Source organism: Pan paniscus, chromosome 7, assembly GCF_029289425.2.
Source record: "Pan paniscus chromosome 7, NHGRI_mPanPan1-v2.0_pri, whole genome shotgun sequence".
Classification (NCBI taxonomy): Eukaryota; Metazoa; Chordata; class Mammalia; order Primates; family Hominidae; genus Pan; species Pan paniscus.
In genome coordinates this window covers 37,287,234-37,310,359 of record NC_073256.2, presented here as the reverse complement: position 1 = coordinate 37,310,359, position 23,126 = coordinate 37,287,234, and the positions used below count along the sequence as shown (strand labels likewise).

At 39.5% G+C, this 23,126-nt stretch overlaps 1 protein-coding gene across 15 annotated transcripts in view; it reads left to right on the top strand.

Moving 5' to 3' along the window:
* PSD3 (pleckstrin and Sec7 domain containing 3) overlaps nt 1-23,126 on the top strand; it is a 713,864-nt gene that overhangs the window by 415,004 nt on the left and 275,734 nt on the right. For 2 of the 15 annotated variants that reach the window (XM_055116341.2, XM_057302982.2), the window contains exon 1: nt 19,347-19,486. The exons of 12 other annotated variants lie outside the window; for them this stretch is intronic. In XM_055116341.2, the coding sequence (XP_054972316.1) occupies nt 19,455-19,486 (32 nt within the window). In that variant the 5' untranslated portion in view covers nt 19,347-19,454. Of the gene's footprint in view, nt 1-19,186; nt 19,487-23,126 lie in introns of those variants that run through there. One more of the 15 variants, XM_003823635.5, reaches the window with a different exon arrangement.

Below are 23,126 nucleotides of genomic sequence, written 5' to 3'. Positions count from 1 at the left end.
TGTGACATAGAAATTACCATGAGCCAAGGAGCCAGAGGACGTAGCTTGTAGCTCTGCTGCCTGCTACTTTTAATTATGCAATTCAGGGAGTAGCTCGTTAACCTCATTTTTTTGTTAAAAAAAAAAATATATATATATATAATATATATGTATATGTATATATAAGTTGTCTACCTTACATGGAGTTTATGAGACCCAAATGATTTAAGTGTTGTGAAATACTAGCTTTTGCTTCTTTTTTTTTTTTTTAATCTGCTTCCTTCCTAAAAGTCTGGCTTATTTTTGCGTTGCTTAAAGGTTGGCTAAAGGCACTGTGATTGACCAAGGTGTTCAAGTCAGAAACCTTGAAGTCTACCTTCAGTCCTCCCTCTTCTTCATCTCTCATATATAATTGGCCTCAAATTCAACCAGTTTTACTTTTTTACTCACAATCCTGCTCCATCCACTCTGTACTGATTACTTTACATGGAATCCTTGTCATCTGTCACCTCAACCCTTGCAGGAGTCTGCTAACTGGACCCACCCCCATCTTCAGTCTCACCCTCTTAAAAAACACTCTCATAGCACTTACTTGCCAGATACTGCTTTAAGCACTTTATAAATTCCAATTCATTTAATCTATCTATTTAATCCAGTCACCTTCCATAATACCACCTAGTTACCGCTCTTAAATCTGGCCATTTTTCTTACCCACTTAAAGTCTTTTCCTAGCTCCCTTGCCTAAGCATTCCACACCCCTCTCTGACTGCCCCATCTTCGCACCCTGTAGTCTAGTGACATTGGCTCTAGCACTGCTTTGGACAAGCCATGCAGTCTTACACGTCTCTGTCTTCTGTGACCTATCCCTGGTGCTGGGAAAACTTTTCTTTCCTTTCTCTCCACCTGGTAAATGCCACATTTTGGTTCAGGGTTGTGTGTGATGTAACCTTTTCCCATTGAAGCACTAGTTGCTCCGTTATTTCTGTCTTGCATATAGTTATCTGTGCAGAGTTTGTCTTCACTCTCTAGACTATGAAGTTCTGGGTATACGGAGCTGTATTTTGCTCTTTATTCATATGGTGCCCAGCAGGAGGTGTGGATGCATGCTTGGTAACTGATATCAGTGAGAGAACTTTGTTTTCCTCTTAAGCTGCTGCTCTTAACTGTGACATTAATATTGGTATGAAACAATGTCAGAACCATCATACCATTCATATCATTTTGGTATGAGCTGATACTATTATCATACCATTCATATCACTTTGGTGTGAGCTGATACTATTATCATACCATTGATATCACTTTGGTATGAGCTGATACTAATTATATTATAGCACTTAAGGCCCAGGACTTACAGTACATTTGAAAGGTAGAAAGTACACTGCCTCTGGCTTTAGAAATATTCATCTCAGTGTTGAGTACAAAATGAAAGTTGATCCTGGGTGTGTATAGCCATAATTAGATTTTTAAAAATCAAAAACAAAACCTTCAAGCCTTTCCAAAGGGCCTTTGCCAAACTTATGGAGGCTGACATGCATTCTTCAAACTTCAAAGATAACACAGTAGATGTTCCAAAATCAGCTGTAGGTAATATGACTCTTTCCTTCTTTGATGGTAACATTTCAATTTATATTCCCAAGGGAAAGTTACAAAAGATCTTGAGGAATAATCTTATTTACATCACAGGGAATATAAGGTAATAATAAAGTAATAAGATGTGCTGTTTGACGAGCCATATAGTAAGTTGGACTAGGCAAGTTAGAAGGGAAATTGCTACTGATACAATTCTCTTTGGGTCCAGTTCATGTAGAGAGTAGTGTAATTGTAATAGGATTCTCCAGAGAAATTGAATCAATAGGAGCTATCTATCTATCATGAGATTCATTATAGGGAACTGGTTCACGTGATTACAGAGGCCAAAAAGTCCCACGATTGGCCATCTGCAAACTGGAGACCCAGGGAATCCTCTGGTGTTGTTGGAAGGCCTGAGCGACAGAGAGCTGATAATTTAGATTGTAGTCTGAGTATGAAAGCCTGAGAACCAGGAGCTCTGAGGGCAGAAAAGAGCCATGTCCCAGTTTAGCAGTCCGGAAGAGATTGAATTCAGACTTTGTCTACCCTTTTGTTCATTTAGGCCTTTGGGCTTTGGATGATAACCACCTACATTGGGGAGGACCATCCACTTTACTCAGTCCACCACTCAAACGCTCATCTCTTCTAGAAGCAGCCTCACAAACACACCCAGAAACAATGTTTAACCAGGTGTCTAGATATCCTGTGGCCCAGTCAAGTTGACACGTAAAATTAACCATCCCAGGACCTTTTTGCTGTAGGGGGAAATACGGAAGAACTTGATTCTGATCAAATGAAGAGACTGTGAATCGACTACATAGATCCCTGTGGGATGTGCTGATTTTGCTAATGCTTTTAAAGCCAGCAATGAGTTGCGTGTGGAGGTTAGGGAAGAGATCAGATTGTCACAGGTTGTTCTCAGTCCATTGAAAATATTGATCAGTTAAAACAGTAATGTTCAAAGTATGAATCATAATTTCTTAAATCATCCTCTCCTTTGAGCTGGGACTGGAAAAAGAAGAAATCATCTTCATTCAAAATATTGAAACCCTCTGAGTTAATTTGTACCAGTGAATAGGATTCTCTTCCCCTCAACACTCATATCCCTAATTGTTATTTATCCTCTAATAAAATACAAGGTAGTTACGATGAGGATGCTTATAGCCAGTGGACACTGAATGCCTAGTTAGACCATTTGTGATTCTCAAACCGGGTTGCACCCCAGAACCTGTGAATCTGACTTCTGGGGGTGGTACCTGGCAATGTGTGTTTTTAACAAGCTTCCCAGGTGACTCTTACAGACACTGAATTTGGAGAGTCTGGTGGTCTTCACAACTGACAACTCTAAAAACCTACTGGTGCAGTAGTTTTCTAAATGTGTTTAGAACTTAGGATGCTTTTTGAAATATAACTAACTTTTGGGTTCTCAAACTTTAGGTCTGAGATGGGACTGGAAAAGTTGCCTCTAACAATTTCCCATGTAGTTCTAATACACACAGAAGTTTCAGGGACTGCACTAGTATATTGTAGTATTGCAGAAAGGCAGGGTTTTTCAAATTCTGTTTAGGTACAAAATGATTCATAGTCAAATAAATCTGAGAAATGCTGGAAAGTTAAAACATTGTATGTGTGTACTTGTTTATAGCTTTGATTTTTCAGAGCCTAGAGCACACTAGGGTTTTATAGAATACTGTTTTTGGGGGACTTATGGAAAGAGGGCAATTCTTGTCCTCTTGTTTGTTCAAATACTTGACTAAAAGGATGATGCTGGACTCGTGTATGCCCTGGCACGCTGGCTGAAGTACTGTGTGTTATTGATACTCTGCCTAGGGATCTAATTTGACTCTTCTAGTTATCTATATTGCAGTCAGGTATTGACAAAGCCACCTTGATCTCTGTTTTTATTCACTGCTTCCCCCAAACACTACACATTTCTTTGTAGCATTTACTATAGATAATAAAGTGTGTGCCTTAGCCAGTGATACATGGCCCCTGAATTTATTCTGGGAATTGCGTAGAATTTAATTTTTCTGTTTCTATTTTGTAAAATCAAGAATTCTGGGAAGCAGAAACCATTAAAGTCTTAAATATCTTAAGACTAATGCCTAATTTGGAGTTACTAATTTTATTTAATCCTCACAGTAACCCTGTAAGGCAGGTGTTCTGATGCTTAGTATTTACAGATGAGGAAACTAAGGATGAGAAAGTTGACATAATTTAGAGCTGAGACCTGAACTTTGGTCTGCTTGAGCCTGCAAATTTATCATTTCTTTTCTCTTCACCATGTTGCCTTCCTTTCAACTATATAAGGGCAGTGGAATGTTTACTGTGGAAGGTACTCTAGGACTGAAGACAGATACATGTGGTTAATTCTAACTTTAAGTATCTTTGTGTCTTTGGAAAATTGACATAGCCTGGGTCTCACTTTAAAAAAGTTATTGATTTTCTTAGAGACACGGCCATGTCTGTCACCCAGGCTAGAGTGCAGTGGCATGATCATACCTGATTGTAGCCTCAAAGTCCTGGGCTCACGTGCTCTTCCCGCCTCAGCCTCCCAAGTAGGCAGGACTGCAGACATGTACAGATAAGCCTGGAAATTAGTTTTATTTAGGCAAGGTCTCACGGTGTTGTCCAGGCTGGTCTCGAACTCCTAGGCTTGAGCAATCCTCCCGCCTCAGCCACCCAAAGTGCAGGGATTACAGGCTTGAGCTACCATGCCTGACCTCACTTTTTCTCCACTAAGTTTATAGTGCTTTCTAGGCCGCCTTGTCAGAGTATTAGGAAACCCTTGTGAACATGGAATGGGGTGTGTGTGTGTGTGTGTGTGTGTGTGTGTGTGTGTGTGTTTAAGATAAAGCACCATGTGTAATTGTAAGGAGAGAGGAGGTATGGCGTCCTCATTTTCCCAAAAACTTAGGCAAGTTTTAAATGGTATCAATGAGAGTTACATCTGCAAGTATTTTAGTTGCTATGGAGTGACTAGCATGTGACAGTACTGTGTGACAAGGTGTAGAAACGTCATCTCTTGGGTGACTTGCAGCTGGTGACATTGCAGAATTCAAAGATAAGTTGCGGAATTCAGGATCTCTTGTGGCAGGACCCAGAAGCCGGTTTGATCATCCACAGGGCAGGACTTTTCATACCTCTAGTGAATAAAGGGGAGGGGAGAATTCACGCCTTTGCTATTATTGCCGCTTTACTTGTACTTTGTTCTTATTTTGAGTGGCTAGGGTAAAGATCTTTTAACTGATTTAAAGGATGTTTAGTTTTTATTTTATCAGCCCTAGTTCCAATGATAGGAATTCAAAATGTAAAACTTAGACTGTCTAGATGACTTGATTATAGTTGAAGGAGAAATTTTAAAGCGAGCTTGAAGAATGGTGCCAAAGTGCATTCTATTTTCTGCAGACTCCAAAGAAAGGAGTGTATCCTCTGAGGGGAAGTTCCAGACTGGCAGGTCTATTTTGGCCTCAGGTATGCTTTTCTAGTTATTGAAGTGATAAGGTTTTTTTTTTTTTTTTTCCTGTCTCTCCATTCTCCCTTTTCCTCCTTCTTTATAAAACCAGATTAATATTATCTATTATATGCTTTAGAAATAATATTAAAGAATGGAGCTTAAATTGAAACTTCAAGAGCTGATTGATTGGATCGGCTTGCCATTTTTGGAGTGAGCACATGTGCTGGATGGGAGTGAGGTACTGCCGGGACCTAGGAGAAGCACAGTTAAGCAAATATTCTTGTGCTGTAAACTTTAAAATACCTGAACCTGGTCATCTGACATGTATTTTTTTTATTTGAGAAGATGAGATGTACATGGGGTTAATATACTAGGGAGGTCAGCATATGACTTTTCCGTGATGAATTTCATTCTGAAATGTCAGTGTTCTCTGAAAGTCATAAAACGTGAGTGCAAGCTGTTTTCTGAGTTCATCTCTGATATGCAGCTTCTTGAGGCAGATAGTTGGGAATTGCTTAGTGGTTCACACTGATAGCTTATGTCATTTAGGTCAGGAGGCAGAGACTGTCGCTAGGGAGATATTGGCGTAGGAGGGACAGTTTGACACAGGACATCACAGCCAGGTCACAGACTTTTGCCATTTTGAGAGTTGAATTTGAGGATGATTCTACTTTATTCTTGCACCAGGTGGAGTATTGCTCTTAAGAGTATGTTTGTCCAGCTTAGGGGGTGGTGAAGGGGTACTTGGAACACACTCCCGGGGATGGACTGTACTACTACTAAAGGAACAACACAGGTTGGTTCTGCTATCAAGTGATGCCTGAATGATGTCCTTTGGAGAACTGGATGGGACACAGGACAGACTTTATTTAGGGCTATGCATCATACTTCTTCTTAGGATATTTCTTTGTATCATGTACAAGACCTTCCCATGGCCCCTTCTCAACCAAAGTTTCTGTGTAGAAAAAAACCTTATTGTGTAAATCTAATAGCTTAGCAAAAGTTGGAATGCCTGTTTCACAAAGAGTGTGTTGCATGTAGAAAAGATAGAAAGTAAATAGGAAGTAAACAAAAAATTATCAAGGTGGTGAAACAAAGAAAATTTTTTTTCTTTTCTGAAGGACTTTTACGTCTTTATTGTCTTTGCTAAGGGTACTAAGGTGCATTGTGACTCTGCAGTCAGGGGCTTAGAAGTTAAAGAACTCGATTACTTGCCAGTCTTATTTTTTCTTAGGATGGAGGTTGTCCTCTAAGCAACCCTGTGTGTGTGTGTGTGTGTGTGTGTGTGTGTGGTGTGTGTGCGTGTGTGTGTGGGTATTCCCTTCTCAAAATAAAACACTTGAAGTGAGAGGCTAAATTATGACTCAAAATCAAAATTATTATTTGAAGCCATGGGTATAGAACTTTAAGAGCCATCTGGAATTGGAGCTTTGTTATTGGGGGGTGTGTGTGTGTGTGTGTGTTGTGGGGGTCAAAATTTTGGAATTAAAATGACATCGCTATTTAATATTATCTGCAGCAGTGTTTGAATTAGCTGGAATATTGTTCATTTCCATAGAAACTGGTCACAAATGAGAAACAATATTATTCAGTTTTGTTAGGAAAAACTCAAGAGCTTGTAATTTTGTTAGGCCTTGATTATAAATACTGGTCTTAACTAATTCACGCAAATTTCATCCAACCTGTAATTTTTTTTCATGAGGAATAGTTACCTATAATCTCAAGGTGCAGCTTTTTGGAACTTGGTAGTATGTTTTTTTGGAAAATGAAAAAGTAAAATTCTAATAATAATCTCAAATGTATTCTTAGTCTCTAATAATAGCAGTGCTTACAAAATATCATTCTCATTTAGCTACACTGAAAAATAGCATTTTAAAAGGCGTTGAATAGAGAGAATTTCTGTAGCTTTTTGAATGGTCTTGTTTGAGGAATTGGCCATAAACCTTTAGAATTAAATGTCAAAAAAAAAAAAGAATTTCAAAATACCTTGTTTTGCCCAAAGCAGAAGGAATTTTTATGCCGTCATTGTTTGAATGTCATGACGTATAAATGAAAATAAACAGAATAAAATCTTGTTTTTAAACATTAAACGTTAGGCTGGGTGCAATGACTACACGCCTTTTATAATCTCAGCATTTGGGGAGGCTGGGGTGGGAGAATTACTTAAGTCCAGGAGTTCGAGACTAGCTTGGGCAACATCATGAGCCCCCCGTCTCTACAAACATTTTAAAAATTAGCTGAGCATTGTGACTCACGCCTGTGGTCCCAGTTACTCAGGAGGCTGAAGAGGGAGGATTGCCTGTGCCCAGGAGGCTGAGGCTGCAGTTCCGCCACTGCACTCCAGCCTGGGTGATAGAGCAGGATGCTGTCTCAAAAGAGAAAAGAAAACCAAAATTAAATGTTATTGAGTTTTAAGGCAACTGCATACAGCAGACTGTTGTATTTGTGGGTTCCACATTGGCAGTTTCCACCAACTGGAGATGGAAAATAGATTTAAAAAAAAAAGAAATGGTTGCATCTGTACTGAGTATGTTCATATTTTTTCCTTGTCATTATTCCCCAAACAATAAAGTATAACAACTATTAACATAGCATTTACATTGTCTAGGTATTAAAAGTAGCTTAGAGATGACTTAAGGTATACAGCAGAGTGTATACAGGTTATATTTAAATACTGAGTGCCAGTTTATATCAGGGACTTGAACATCCATGGATTTTGGTATTTTGTAGGGGAGTGTTCTAGAACCAGTACCCCACAGATACCAAGGGATGACAATACTAGTGAAAACAAACAACATCAAATTTTTTGAATCTAAGATACTATTGATTGGGAGATAAGTCAGTATCTTAATTTATTATATTTTATATTTTACATATTTAAAAGTATATTTTCATGTATTTTCTGCTACTGCCAGAAAAGAATATGCCATTTCACTTGGAGAAAATGGTGTTAAATACAAAACCAAGAAAAAAAAAAAAGGAAAAAAATGCCAGCAATTAACTATGGCACAGTGCTTTCTCTTGGAGTTTCTAATCATTCTTAAACTTACAGATTTTTACATACAAATGACTTTGGCATATTCTCAATGCTTGCCTGCATAAATAATACTTTTGTCTCAGTACCTTTTATAGCATCTTTTTGAAGACACTGTAAACATCAATTGAATCAAGACTAAACCAACAGTATAATTTTGCATTGTGCACAGGTAATAAACGTCTGACAGCCACCTGGCTGCCAGGGTTCACACTGGTTGATGCATGAGAAAACCATTCTGGCTGGGTGCGGAGGCTCACGCCTGTAAACCCAGCACTTTGGGAGGCCGAGGCTGGCAGATCACGAGGTCAGGAGATCAAGATCATCCTGGCCAACATGGTGAAACCCCATCTCTATTAAACAGACAAAAATTAGCTGGGCGTGGTGGTAGGTGCCTGTAGACCTAGCTACTCAGGAGGCTGAGGTGGGGGAATCACCTGAACCCTGGAGGCGGAGGTTGCAGTGAGCCAAGATTGTGCCACTGCACTCCAGCCTGGGCGACAGAGTGAGACTCCATCTCAAAAAAAAAAAAAAAATCCATTCTAATTTTAAAGACTTTGAAATATTAAAAAAATGTGTCTAGGAACTAATGAAATATGAATTTGTATTTACATAGTTTTGCCAAAAACAGCACTTTTGCCTTATCCCTTTGGAGAGGTTCAGGGGAAGAGTTTGGGGAGGGCTTTTTTTGTTTCTATTGAGTAGCATCTCTGGCTGCTTCTGTCCTCATCCCCTCCCTTCATGAGGGCTCATAATCTGGTTCTAAAGGATTCTTTTTGGTGATTCAAGCTGGTTTGTGCTGCCTGTTACTTTATCCTCTCCTTTAGACTCTGTCTTTTTTAGTTTGCTTGAAAAATACTTGTCAAAGTATTTGTTGACTAAACTTACCCTCTGGAAAGCCTGGCTTTGTCAACAGCTATTTACCTTGTCATCTCTGCTGTAGACAATGGTGCAGTGGACAAAAAGTGTTGGATTTGGAGTCAGGAGTTCTGTCTCTGGGTACCAGTTGTTTTGACATAAACAGTCGTTAGGTAGTCTATTGCCAGGAAGTTCTGCAGTTCACTTTCTTAAGTCCTTGTGGCCTAGAGGTAGGTGCTGGTCCAGCTTACTCCACAGTTCCTCTGGATCACATCAAGGGTCTCTGATGTAACAGGCAGACATGCCCTGAATTCTGCTTGTTTACCTGTGAGCCCTGGCAGGGATGACTTTTCCCCCCAACCCACCTGCCCCCATTTATCAGTCCAAGGGGATTCCTATTTAAATTTACTCTAACAATCTGTTAGGAGGTTCTGACTGTCACTAATATAAGATTATGAATGTAAAGGCCTTGTCACATTTTAGAAAGCCAGAAAATGCAATGTTTTTCTTCCCAACTGATTTTAAGGACTCTTCATTCTTTCTTTCCTTTTTTTGCTGGTTGTGGGGGTGGGGGTATGGAGAGGACATTATTCACTAAATTTGTTGTCTACTGGGTCTCTTTAATTCTCAGTTTATTTGCAGAGCAGATTGTCCTGTCTTGTGCCCAATAACTGAGTTTGTTCCAGCTTATGTCACTAACCTCTTTTTACCTCCAAAATGCCATGATTTCAGTTTTAAAATACCAAACACTTTGAGATCGAGTTAGATGGCAGATAACATCTAATTCACATTAAAGAACACAGCGCTCACCCTCCTCGCCTTACAGGTAGTTTGGTTCTAGGAGGCGCTAGTGTGAAATCAAAGGGCAAAGTAAGATCATGTATAGCTCCCTGAAAAAAAAAAGTAGCTCCCTACTTTAAAATATAATCAATGAAGAGAAGGAAAAACTAGTTTAAAAGCACAGGCAAAGCTTAGAAACTGACAATGATAGTTGTCTTTCATAAAGCTAACGTAGGCTGGACACGGTGGCTCACGTCTGTGATCCAAGCACTTTGGGAGGCTGAGGCGGGTGGATCACCAGAGGTCAGGAGTTTGAGACCAGCCTGGCCAACATGGCAAAACCCCTTCTCTACTAAAAATACAAAAAAATTAGCCAAGCGTAGTGGCAGGTGCCTGTAGTCCCCGCTGCTAGGGAGGCTGAGGTGGGAGAATCGCTTGAACCGGGGAGGCAGAGGTTGCAGTGAGCCGAGATCGCGCCACTGCACTCCAGCCTGGGCGACAGAGTGAGACTCCGTCTCAAAAAAACCAAAACCAAAAACAAAAAACCTAATGCATATAATCTATTTAGTAATCATGGTTTTAGTTTTCTTAGGTTAGATATTAAGAGCTGAAGACCTTCCCCTCTTCACCGCTGCATTCTGTCCACTTTGCTTTTGCCACTTTTTCACGTTGCTCCCCATTTGGCAACAATAAGGGATAAGCATTAAAAGATCTGCAACATAGAGAGAGCTCATTGGCAGATGATTTCCACTGATCAGAGTCTCTAGATTCCGTAATAAGGAAATTGCTTACAATAAAACTCAGAAACTTTCAGCTTTGTATACAGATTCATGAAAGAAAACATTTGAATTACTGCTTTTGGGCATCTTCTACTCAAGTTGATAGCTGCATTGAGACGACTACACAGTTGTTTGACTTTTCCTTTAAGCTTCTTGCAATTTGATTTAGGACAGTTGTACTGAGCATATGTTAAATCCCAGCCATTATCCAAGGCGCTGTGTTAGAAATTTCATTAAGATAAGGATTCAGCCTTAGAAAAATCACAGACTAGCCCTCAGGGCACAGTGCTGGGGAGAGAATGCTCTGAATCCATGACCTACAGGATGAATTAGGCGATTGATGAGAGTCTGGACCCTTAGATGATGTGATGGTCCTGGAGAGGTACTGCAGAATTACAGGGAGAACTGAGAAACAGCCCACGAACTTTGGAAGCTAACATGTGTCTAAAGTATATATATGATACTAATAACCTTTTGTAAATTGTTGTACCTTCTCCGATTGTGGATGTTGGAGAATTGGCAGTTAATTTTGAAGCTTCCGAGTGACTGACTACTTTGAAATTGTAAGTGAATTCAGGCCTTCCTTGGGACTCTTTAACTCCTCTTGCCCTTGCTCACTCCTCTCCAGCCGTGGAGGCTCCTCTGGGCCATCACTTAAAACTTACCAAATGCCATCTTGCCCAGGCCTGCATTTGTTTGAAATGATCTGAAGATACCTTGCAAAGCCACATCCTCACTTCCTTCTATTTTCTACTCACATGGTACTTTCTGAGTGCTATGAATAAAATAGCAACCCCTCCCTCCCCTCTTGCATACCTAGCTATGTTTATCTCCAAGACACTTATGAATGTCACTGTCTGAGTGTAAACTCCTTGAAAGCAAGGACTTTTGTCTGTTGATGCTTTATTAGACCTGATATTTACCTGGAACAGTGTGTGAGTCGTAACATATTCAGATATTTGTGGGAGGGTGAAAGGTAGGAACAGAGGGAAAACTCTTCATGTATTTTATTGTTTCTCTCTCTTATTAGAAGGTAAAAGTCCACAAGGGCAAGGCTGCACCCCTAGCACTTAGAAATGTGCTGGCACATAGTCAATGTTTAAATAAATAATTGGAGTGAAAATTTGTGCAGGTTTGGTTGTGTATACTTAATTATGCAACCATAGTAAACACATATACAGATGTCCTTTAAAAAGTAGAAGTGTTTGTTCCTATATACACCAAAGTTATGCGTGCAGTATAACCTGTAGTAATATAGGTTAGAAAGCCACATTGCTTATTAGTTAAGAGTCTGAACGCACAACTGCAGCCGCCATTGCTGAGCCCCAATCCCAGCTTTACCTCCTGCTGGCAGAATGGTCATGGCAAAGTTATTTAACTGCACCATACCTCAGTTTCCTTTTTTGTAAAATGGGAATGATGGAAGTACCTATCATAAGGTCAAGGGCATTAAGTGAGTCAGTATAAAGTGCTTAAAATAGTGTATTAAACAGAGTAAACATTCTGGAATTCTTCATAAAAATATGTTAAGACAAAATATTTATTGATATTATTACTAATTCATTCATATTGGGTACTAAAGAGTGGAAAAGTCCCCTGTTAATCCCATAGCCCCAGATGAAGATGACCCTTTGGATCTGTCTCCAGGGGAGCTGGAATATTTTAAAGAGATGAAAGCAGGAAGTGACAGAGATAGGATTTTATTTCCTAAGGGGAGGGTCTTACTCCTTGTATTCTTGCCAGGGTGCTAATTCTTTTCTCTTTTTTAACATTGCACACAAAATTAAGTGAATCCAAGAAACCTTCCCTATATCGCATAGAGCAGCTTTCAGTGTAGTTGTAGTAGGTAGCACTTAGGGGAAACTCAGTGTAGAGAGGATATGTTGTCAGGCTGCTGTTGTAGAACCTGCCTGTAGCGTGCATGAAGAGAAAGTAGAAGTTATGTGCAAGGTGAGACTGTACGGCCATGTCGTCAGTGGGTGTGTCAGCAGGAGAGGGACACTGCAGAACAGATACGCAGTTCCGAACACGCCAAAGAGAAACACAGCAACACCTGTGCTATAGGACACTGGAAAAGGTGTCGTAAGAATTTGAAGAAAGGGGCTGGACGCAGTGGCTCCCTCTCGTAATCCCAGCACTTTGGGAGGCCGAGGTGGACAGATCACTTGAGGCCAGGAGTTCGAGACCAGCCTGGCCAACATGGTGAAACCCCATCTCTACTAAAAATACAAAAAAATTAGCCAGGCATGGGGGCATGCACCTGTGATCCCAGCTACTCGGGAGTCTGAGGCAGGAGGATCGCTTGAACCCTGAAGGTGGAGATTGCAGTGAGCTGAAATCACGCCACTACACTCCAGCCTGGGCGACAGAGCGAGACTCCATCCCCCACACCTCCAACCCCACAAAAAAAGGAATTTGAAGAAAGGGCAGAATATACCAATAGAGATGGTAAAATTTGGACATTATATAACCATAGAAAATATTTGTTCAGCCTCTTGTATCCCAGAAGATGGAAGAGTTAGAAGAGAAAAGGGAATAGGAGCAATGGGAGGCCAGAACTTGTCTAATATTCCCTGGCTAGATTGTAGCATTTGTTACCTAATCAAGAAAGGAGAGTATTTGATCAAACTAAATTCATATTTATAAGTATATTTTACCAGTGCACTAGACAGGAAGTGAGTATTCTAAGGACTGGTGGTGGTGTGGGTACCCAGCTCTTTAACATAAACACTAAAGAAACTGTTTAAGATATGAAAATTGTAGTTCTTATCCACATAAGGAGTGTCTACTTTGTATCTATTGCCAGTTAAGTTAGTCAAAGTTCCTGCATTCCTTCTCTGGCCAGTCCCGGACCACCTTCTGCCAGCTGCTTTGTGCCGCCTTTTGCTGCCCAGCTTCTGATGTCCAGTGCATATACACTGATACTAATTCAACCTGACAGAAATGCAGACAGAAGAGAATGTCCAGTGGCATCTTAAGAAGACTCCAGAAAAATGAGTTGGTCAGACTGTAAGTGAGTCACTCTTCCTGTCTTGTCCACCGGAAATGGGGCTCACTGATCCTACTTTGCCCAAAGAAGCTTCTATGCAAACAATGAGCATATACATTTGTTTGCATCTAAATGTATTTCTATTTCTAAAGCTGGATATCCAGTAAGAGTTTCTTTGCAAATTATTCATTTGAAATGATTATAGTATGGGTTTATTAACATTGACTTGCACATATTACATTCTCATGTGAGAGCTATCCCACAAGAGCAGCAACTTAGTATAGGAAAATAAATAAATAAGTAAATAAAACAAAAAGTGAAAACCTGCATCATGCCCCTAGAAACGTTTGAACCCCTACATGGGTGAAAAGTACAGTTGTTATGTTGGAAGCCAGTGCCTCAGGAGCAAATGCAGACTCCCCGACTCATACAGTGAGTTTGGGTCAGTTTCCATGGCACTGCCTTGCACGTGGGTGCCCTCTTCTGGAATAGTGAAAGCAAGGCTGAGAAAAAGGACGGAGATTTGGAAGGTATGCGGCGGGTGGGGCTGGGGGCAGAATCTGTATGTGATGCTTACTAAAATTTTTTATTGGTGAAGACTGAATTTTGTCTTCTGTGCTGAACAGAGAAATAGCTCTTAGGAATTCTACTAATTAGGTTTTGTGTGTTTCCTTTATAAAGAGTCTTAAATCATAAGAGGCTGTCCCTTCCAGGGAATGTATTCTATGTAAGTGTTGAAAACAGGTTCATTTGAGGCATTTGTCCTAAGTATTCCTACTGAGCGCTAACTAACATTTGTATGGAGATTTATATTTAATAAAGTGCTGTCATGTATTATCTCACGTCATCATAACCTTAATGATGCTGGTGGTGTTGGTGACGAAGATGGATCTGGTGATAGGAGCAGACGTTTTTTGTTTACCGTATGCCAGACATCTTACATGCCAAGCATCATACATGGATCTTCTCGTCTGATCTTCACAACAGCTTGTGAATATGATACTATTATCTGTTTTATAGCTAAAAACCTTAAGGCTTACAGACAACGATGACCTTACCTACCTAAGGTCCCAGAACTGGTGACCACTGGAGCCAGTGTTTGAACTTGGGTGCTCTAACTGGAGTTCTCCAGCAGATAATTGCTTTTGGCATCTTCTAAATTAATAATCATTGCTTGCTGGCAAACTGAACACTCACAGGTAGAATTTCCTTAACAAATGAAGGGAGACCCCTGAATTCTTCTATTGTAATAGAATTCAAATGAATACACTGCTGCTAGACATATTTCTTTGGCACACTTTGGTGTTGTTTGGTCATATTGAGTGCTCTAGCCTCTCCCAGGTGATTCCCTCCACCAACATGAGGGTGACTAGTTCACCTCTACTGAATTCTTGCAGATAGGGGACGGTTGCCGTTGCTACCAGACAGCTCTGCCTGGTTAACGTGTGTGTACCTTGTACCTATCGTTTCTTCGAACCAAACTCCTGGTCTTCCACAAGTGCTTGTTTCTTTCCATGTGTGCACACTGTTACCCATTCCCTCTTCTTCCTCTTGTGTTCGTTGTCTTGTTTGGTGGCATCACCTTCCACCAGCTTTTAAGTCAGGGTTAGTCTTGTACCCACTCTTGAACATAGCTCCATGCATATCTCAAGCCACTCATCCCGTTCTTCCATTTTACCTTCTAAATAGCTTTCAGAGCAGGCTTTTCCTTCATATTCACACAGACACGCAATTTAGTTTCTCATCTCTTGACCGTACTATTCTGATACCTTTTGTAGCTGGTTTTTCTGTCTTCAATTTTGAGTCCCTGCAGTTTTCCCTCCACACCACAAGCAAAACTGATCTTACCAAAACCCAAGTCTGATTGTTATTCCCCTCTTTAGACCTATAGTGACTTCCCATGTGTTAGAGGGGTAACTCAAAGCTCTGAGAATGCATCAGGATCATCTTGGTCCTTAAACTGAAGAATGCCAGGGCCCACCGCAGGCCAGCGACTGAGAATTCCCTGCAGTGCACCCTGGCACGTGTCTTTCCTGAAATCTCCACGTGTCCTCACATCCTACTTGGATAGCTAATGGACATCTCAAGGTGAACACATCAAAAATGGAACTTCTTTTTCTCACAACCTGTGTTAACTTTGGTCTTTCATGTCTTGGTCGATGGTAACCCCACCCTTGAAGTTGCTCAGGACTAAAACTTAACTACTAGTCTCTCAGCCCTCCCAAAGGACCAGTTGGCAGGTCCTCCGGGACCTATAGCCCCTGCTGCCACCCAAGCCAGCTCCTCCCTGGCACATGCAGTACCCCCTGACTGGTCACCCTGCTTCTCCAGTCTATTTTCAAAGCATTACTTAGAGTAATCCTTTAAAAATATAAATTAATGTTAGATCTTTACTCAGAACCCTTCAATATTAACCATTTCACTAGGAGTAAAAACCAGTCTCCATAGTGGCCCCCAAGGCCTTTAAACCACAAAGTCGTTCCCCAGCTCTGCAGAGGGGTTCTGGGGCATTGCAGTGAGCTCACACGTGTTTCTCAAGATATCTAAATTGTCAAGGGAAACACAGCTCTTCTCATCATCTGTCAAACACCGTGTGAACAGCTAGTTCAGCGTCAACATCAGATTGTGCTATATTCCTTTTGACGTCATAGCTTTGAGCTGGATTTTCACCAGTTGTTGTGATAAAAATTAAGTGCTATGAGAAAACAAATGAGTGGCGGTGTTCAGTCTGATCCGAGATTTAGGAAGTCATATGGCCCAGAGGCACACACATCCATTAGTAAGCAATCGTTATTTAATAATAAAAATGATTTTTCTTTCAATTTGTATGTATTGTTTTTTCAAATGACTGTAAATTGTTGGGTCCAAACTTAATAAGCATTTATACACTATTATTCTGTTACTAAATGGAATATATTTCCTTTGGCCTTGGAGTGTCATAAAAAACTTACATATTGAAGACTCTGAATCGAGAAAATGTGGGAACCTCCATCCCACAAGCCCATTTGCTCTCTGGGTATTCTGCGTTCACTGCCTCTGCCCCAGCCACGCTGGCTTTCTTGCTTGCTCTCACACATCTAACATGCTGCAGGCTTTGGGCCTTCTCTGGGCTTGGAATGCTGTTATTTTATCATATTTGCAAGGCTTATCTCCTTTATATCTTGCTCAAATGTTGCCTTCTCCATGAGGCCTCCCATGACCACTTTGTAGAAAAATGTTTCCACCCTCATCCCCAAATTAGGGTTCCTCTTCTATCTTTGCTCTATTTTTTTTCCAGAGCAAACGTCACCTTCTAATGTGTAGAATTTACTTATTTATTAAATTATTTATTTTTAGCTTCCCTCCCCACCCAGGGTAGAAGTTTTTAATTCTGTTTTGCTTACTGTAGTCTACCAAGCACCTAAAATATGTGGTACAGTATAGGGAATTAAATACGTATTCATTGAATCATTGAAGACAGACTTACCAGAAGATGACTGGCAGGAGCAAAATGGATAGTAGTAAAGCTTATAAAAGTAGTAAAGTATTGGAGTCTCACTGGCCATGTCCAGCTCCTTGCCTCAGTTTTCCCATCTGTAAAATGGGTTATACTATTGCCTGTTTCATAAGACTGACAATTCAATCCCTAGGAAGAAGCCCAGAGGCTGGCACATAGTAAATGCCTAACCATTGTTAACCTATTAGGTTTACGGTACCATGGCGGGTGCTATGGCTCTTCTGAATAACTTCTCATTTACATTTCTTTGGGAATTAGATGATGGGCTCTCTACAATGCCTAGGAAATAAATGCCATAGATAATGATGGACAAAATTATTTTCCTTTCCCTTTTCAGAGGCAATTTATGATTTAGGGTTTTACTTATTTTTTGCTGATGGTGTACTTACTTCTGACTTGTATTTCAGCCCTGAAAGCTGTGCGTTTGTACCCGCCCTCTTGTCTGTTGGTTCCAGTCTTCTGTGTTTCTATGTTATCAGCCTGAAGAATGGCAAAGGAGTCATGTTGTTCCCACTGGTCTTTTTATTCCACTTGCAACTGAAGTCATTTCTTCTCACTCCTTGAGATTCTTCTAATTTGCCTTTGCCTAAGTTATGTATAAAATTCAACTCGACTAGGTGGCTGTTATTATTTTCTTTGTACAACCCTTGGGGTACACTTCATAAATACAGGGTCATACAGGGAGCTTTGACACCTTAACCTAACTTCTTTTTGGTCCTAGTTTTATTACCACAATTACATAAAAATTTAAAGAAATTTTAAATTTAAATTCAAAGTATACTATTGCCTGTATGAAATGGGCAATAGTATACTATTTATTAAAGTTCTGGGAAAAATTGACAGTAAAACAGTATACTATTGAGTATGTTGTTTTATACAGGCAATAGTATACTACTGATGTCAGTTTTTTTCCAGGATTAGCTACAGTGAATTGGAAAATTAGTGCCACATACCATTATTGATAGCATAGCGTGGAAGACAATGGAGGAAGTAGACATGGCAGATGGCTGTGTTCTTGCATTCTCTTAGCAGATGGCTGTTGAGTACCTTCAGCCGCCCCTTGTGTTGAGGATTCAAACCGGAATTCAAGACAGTGGTAGGTGAAAGCAATGAGATTTTAAAAGGTAGCACTAAGAGTTCACAGAATTTGGCATGGTTGGGCTGGGGGTGATGAGTGTGGCAAAGGGAACAACATACGTAAAAGGCATGGGAGCACAGCTTGTATTTGTGTGGTTCAAGCAGGAGGGAAATGGTAGAGGACAGGTTGAAAAAAGAAATTGGGGTCAGCTTGGAAAGGGCCTTAGGACATGCTACAGAATATGGATCTTGTGTAGGATTTGTGTAAAGTGGCTACATTATCACATTTGTGGTGGTAGCATGCAGGTCAAGAGAGAAGGATGAAAACACAGAAGAGGGTTTTTGTGTTTTTGTTTTTTTTTTTTTGTATTTAGAGGACGTTAGAGAAGAATCAGTAGATTACAGGCAACAAAGTCTTGATAAAACTGTAGAAAAACAGTAGGAATAAAATCGCAGAAACAAGTGAAAAAATCCAGAAGGATTCTAATTGTGAATAAGCTACCAGTTGGCAATCATGGAACACCATTATTGGAATTCTTTAAATAAAGTTTAGAAAAAAACATTTCAGGAAGTTTTGCCAGATAAAATATAAGATGCCTAGTTAAACTTGAATTTCAGAAAAACGATGAATAATATTTTTGTATAAGTATGTCCTGTGCAGTATTTGGGACATACTTATACTAGACACTGTTTTTTGATGTGAAATTCAAATTTTATTGGGTACCCTATTTTTATTTGGAAAATCTGCCAATCTTAGTATGATTCAAAAGGTTGTGAGAAGGCATGGTGATCAGAGTCAATGATCTGGTCCTTCATTTGATGATGCAGTGTTTTGATGAGAGAATTATTACCATGTTTACTTGGAGGTCAGAAATAAAGGCCCCAGGGAAGCATTTTCTAGAACACAGGGAGAACCTTTTGGGAAGTCTCTTACACATTTAAGTGACTGGTAGGGATTTATTTATTTGCAACCTTACTAGGCTGTAAAGTGATTTGATCAAGAAAAAGAGGGAAAATAAAACAACTATAGAAAAGAGAAAATCCAAACTACAGAAAGCATCTAATGCTCAGCAGACTAGAGCTGCAATGTCTTGTGTATTCAAGAAAACAAAATGGGGTGTTATCCCCTCCGAGAGGGATCACTGAGTCGGCTTTATCAAGTATGAACGAGGCTGGGCTCACTGTTTCTTACGCTCTCGATAGACAGTGGCCCTTGTGTTCTGGCTCCTGTTTTTATTAGAACTGCAGAAACATTACAAAAACCCCAACAATGAACACTCGGCTGAGAATGTGAGGTCATAGTAGTGTGACCTCATAGGCAGCCAGGTTCTTGGAAGGCTGTGAGGCTCGGCAGTCACTGAACTTGGGAGCTGAAGAATACTGGACGGGGCTTCGGAGAGGAAGGATGGTCCAGGCGCACCCCAGGGGTTGCGATGGGCTCTTATTGGTGTCTGTATGGTTGCTGGTAAGTTTATATTGCCATCATATTGACAAGCTTTCTGATTTAAAAGGAGCAATTTCGGTTCTTGTTCAAATAATCTCCTAAATTGTGAAATGGACAGAATGAAGCCATCTAGGGACAGGGATATTTATCCTTTGTGCTTTATTTTCTCCTTTTACTGAAACCTTTTTGAAGAAGATCCAGAAAGTCTGATGCACACAGATTTTGCAATTATATGGTTTTGGTGAATGTGAGGAAAATTAGGTGAAATCACCTGGACTGGGCAGCGTAGTAGAAAAGGGGCAAATATGGAGAATGAGTAACATGAGGAATGGAATGATTTTGGTAATAAATTTTTAAAATGTGTTCTCATTAGAATAAGCCTCTTGTATTTGAACAAAATTGGACCAGTACTATATATGTGGTATAATTACATTGTTTGCACAGAATGATTAAATAAATGCTATGAATTTTCCCTGGGAAATGAGCAGTAAGTAGTGGTTTAATTAAGAAGAAAATCCTTTCTTTGACATGTGTTCTTACTACATGATAGGAAAAGCACACATGGAAACACAACTCCAAGGGCTTTGTTTTGTGTTTTGTATAATTATAAAAAGTACTTGATTGTAATTAACATAGTTCTTGGAATAAATATTTTACATTTCTGTCACTTGTGTGGGAAAACACAAAGTAACCATGAATTGCCTAAAAGCAATTTCTACTATGAGTTTTCTTATTATAGGTTATACGGTCGATAATGATTATTCAATTTCCTGATGGGATAGATTTCACAAAACTGAATGGTAGTGTTAAGTCTCTTTTTAAAAAAATGTTTACATCATAGACAGGAGGGTCTCACTGTATTGTCCAGGCTGGTCTCAAACTCCTGGGCGAAAGCAGTCCTCCCCTTGGCTTCCCAATGTGCAGGGATTACAGGTTTGAGCCACCACACCCAGCAATATAATGTTAAGTCTATAAAGGAAGATGTAGGATGAAAAAATCATGCATTTAAAAATGCATTTTCATGGAGATTTTATCATAATGAAGCAATTTATTTTAACTGGTAGGCATGTGTATTCGGAAACTGTTCAAGGTGTTGAGGGTTACTATACATCTTAGTTTGCCTGGGTCAGTTCCAGTTAATGCCTGCTGTTCTGCCATTGATATTGACTGTGGTTTGGTATTTGACTTAGAGTTTTAGTAAGTGAACTATTACCATTAATAGCTATGGTAAAATAAGCCAGCATGGGTTTGGTAGACCTAACTTCGTATTCCCAGCTTCTCCCATGGTATCATCTGGGAATGTGTGAGTTGACATTTTTACACAGTTGAGTCTAAAAAACTCTCTCTCTTTTCCCTATTCTTAGAGCTTCATTTCAAGGGCAGGATATCAGGTGCTTGCCAATAAAGTGTGCTTGGAGAAGAGTTGCTAAGGACAGTTAACTCCTTCTAATCCTGTGGTGGTTGAGGGAGTATGAGACTTTGCAGCTACTTGTTATACCAGCTGGTTGTCCAGGAGCCCTGGCTGCTTTTTCAGTGACCTTGAAGCATAAGGCCAGCGCTTCCTTGGTAGAGCAGTGGGAAAAGGGAACTTGTAAATGAGGTAGAATAAGTGACAAGATGGAGCAGTTCTGCTTAGAAATGCATTTATTTTTACTACAATGGTTTTTGTCATTTCGTGATGTAAGTTTACAACCTATTTTTTAGGTTCAGATTTTTAAAAACATAACACCGTTGAGATAATTGAAATACTATATCACTTGCTTTATTAAAGTATAAAATCCGGTGGTTTGGGCATATTCAGAGTTGTTTAGTCGTTACCACTGTCTTAAGGATGCTTTCATCACCCCAAAAGAAACAATGCCCATTAGCAGTACTGCTTTTTTATTGATAATGCCTCCTTTATTTATTCTGTAATGATTATAATAGAATATTTAAGGATGTATTATCTCCGTTTCCCCTTTAGAGTGTCCTGGTTTAGACAGTAAATGGTTATTCTGCTTAATGCAAGCCAAGTTAAAGAACTATGGGATAGAGCAAGGGCAGATAAACTCCCATCCATGGGCCCAATTCAGCCCAGCTGGCATGGCTCTTAGGTTTTTTAAGGTTGTAACAAAACAACAACAACAAAGCAACATGTGTGACAGGGGCCATATGTGGCCTGCACGCCTACGATATTTATTATTTCATCCATTATGGAGAAATTCTGACCGCCCTTGGTTTAGCATCTGTGGTAAGTGTGTTCGAAGGCCGTGTAAGCACATTTTATCATGAGCATATCTTACTTCCAAGTTAAGATAAAGATTTGGAAATTAATGTATCCTCATTAGTTTCAGTGTTACAAATACAAGAGAACCCTCTATACCTGACCACAGGCTGTAGTCTTTAAGCCCTTTCTAGGGCAGAGTTCTCAACGTGTTGCCTGTGGAGCTTTCTTCCTTCAGTTAGGTTTGTGAGATCAAAATTGTTTTACACTAATTATTATAACACTATTTTTGTTTTTCACTGCGTTGATATCTTATGGTGCAAAAACAATAGTGGAGGTCTTAGTAGAACTTAAGGCAGCAGCACCAAACTCTTCTAGTCATTGTATTCTCCACTGTCATGCACTCAAAATAAAAATATAGGCCAGTTTCACCTTTAAAAAAATCCTTGATGAAACCAGTACAGTTTATTTCATTTCAACGCTTGAGATCATGTCTTTTTAATTTTGTGTGTGATGAAATGGGAATAAAGCACTTCTGTTCCTGATAGTCTCCAGGAAAAACATTCGTCTGTCATTTAAGTTGGGGCTAAAAACTAGTCACTTTTTTCATTGAATGTCATTTTTCCTTGAGAGAATGACTGACAAACTATGGTTATTGGCAAACATTTTCTTGAAAATGGAGTAAGCCTATTACTTTAAGGAAAGCAGCTGATAATAATTTGTAGCAAATGATTACATTTGAGCTTTTGAACAAAAGTTAGGATTTTGGAAAACTTGTATCTGCCAGCGAAGGTTTGGCAGCTTCCCAATACTTAGACTTTTCATTAATGGTGACATTAGTGAATATGATTTTTTTAAGGTTATGTAATGAAATGTGTCAACACATGTTTCGCAGATAACCAACGTGTGATGTTACAAAATCATGTAAGGGTTAAAAGATCCATTCAAAGTATAAGATAGATTTTAATATAAGGGTACAAAAAGTTAATCGACACAAATTTAGATTCCATATTGCAAGTAAGAATATCCTTTAAGAAACTACCACTTGTCTCACTTTGGTGTTGTATCAAAAAAGAATATCCACAGTTATCTGAAAAGGATATTAAAATATTTCTTTTTTCCAATGAAATATGAGTGAGGGCACATTTTCTTAATGTGTTTCAGCCAAAATAATATATTGTTACCGATTGAATGTAGAAATGGCTCTTAGAATTCAACTGTCTTGTAGTAAGCCGGCTGTTAAAGAAATGTGTGTTTTAAAAAAACAGTGAATTTTAGTTCTTCTGGAAAACAATAGTTGTATCTTTATAGTATTTGTTATATAAAACAGATTTATTTTTAAGTGAGTGAATTTTTAAAATGTTTCTATTTTCATTACTACTAGGGTAAATATCGGTAGGTATAACCCACATAAGTGAAAGCCGTATGGAGTCCTTCTAAGAATGTAAAGGTCTAGAG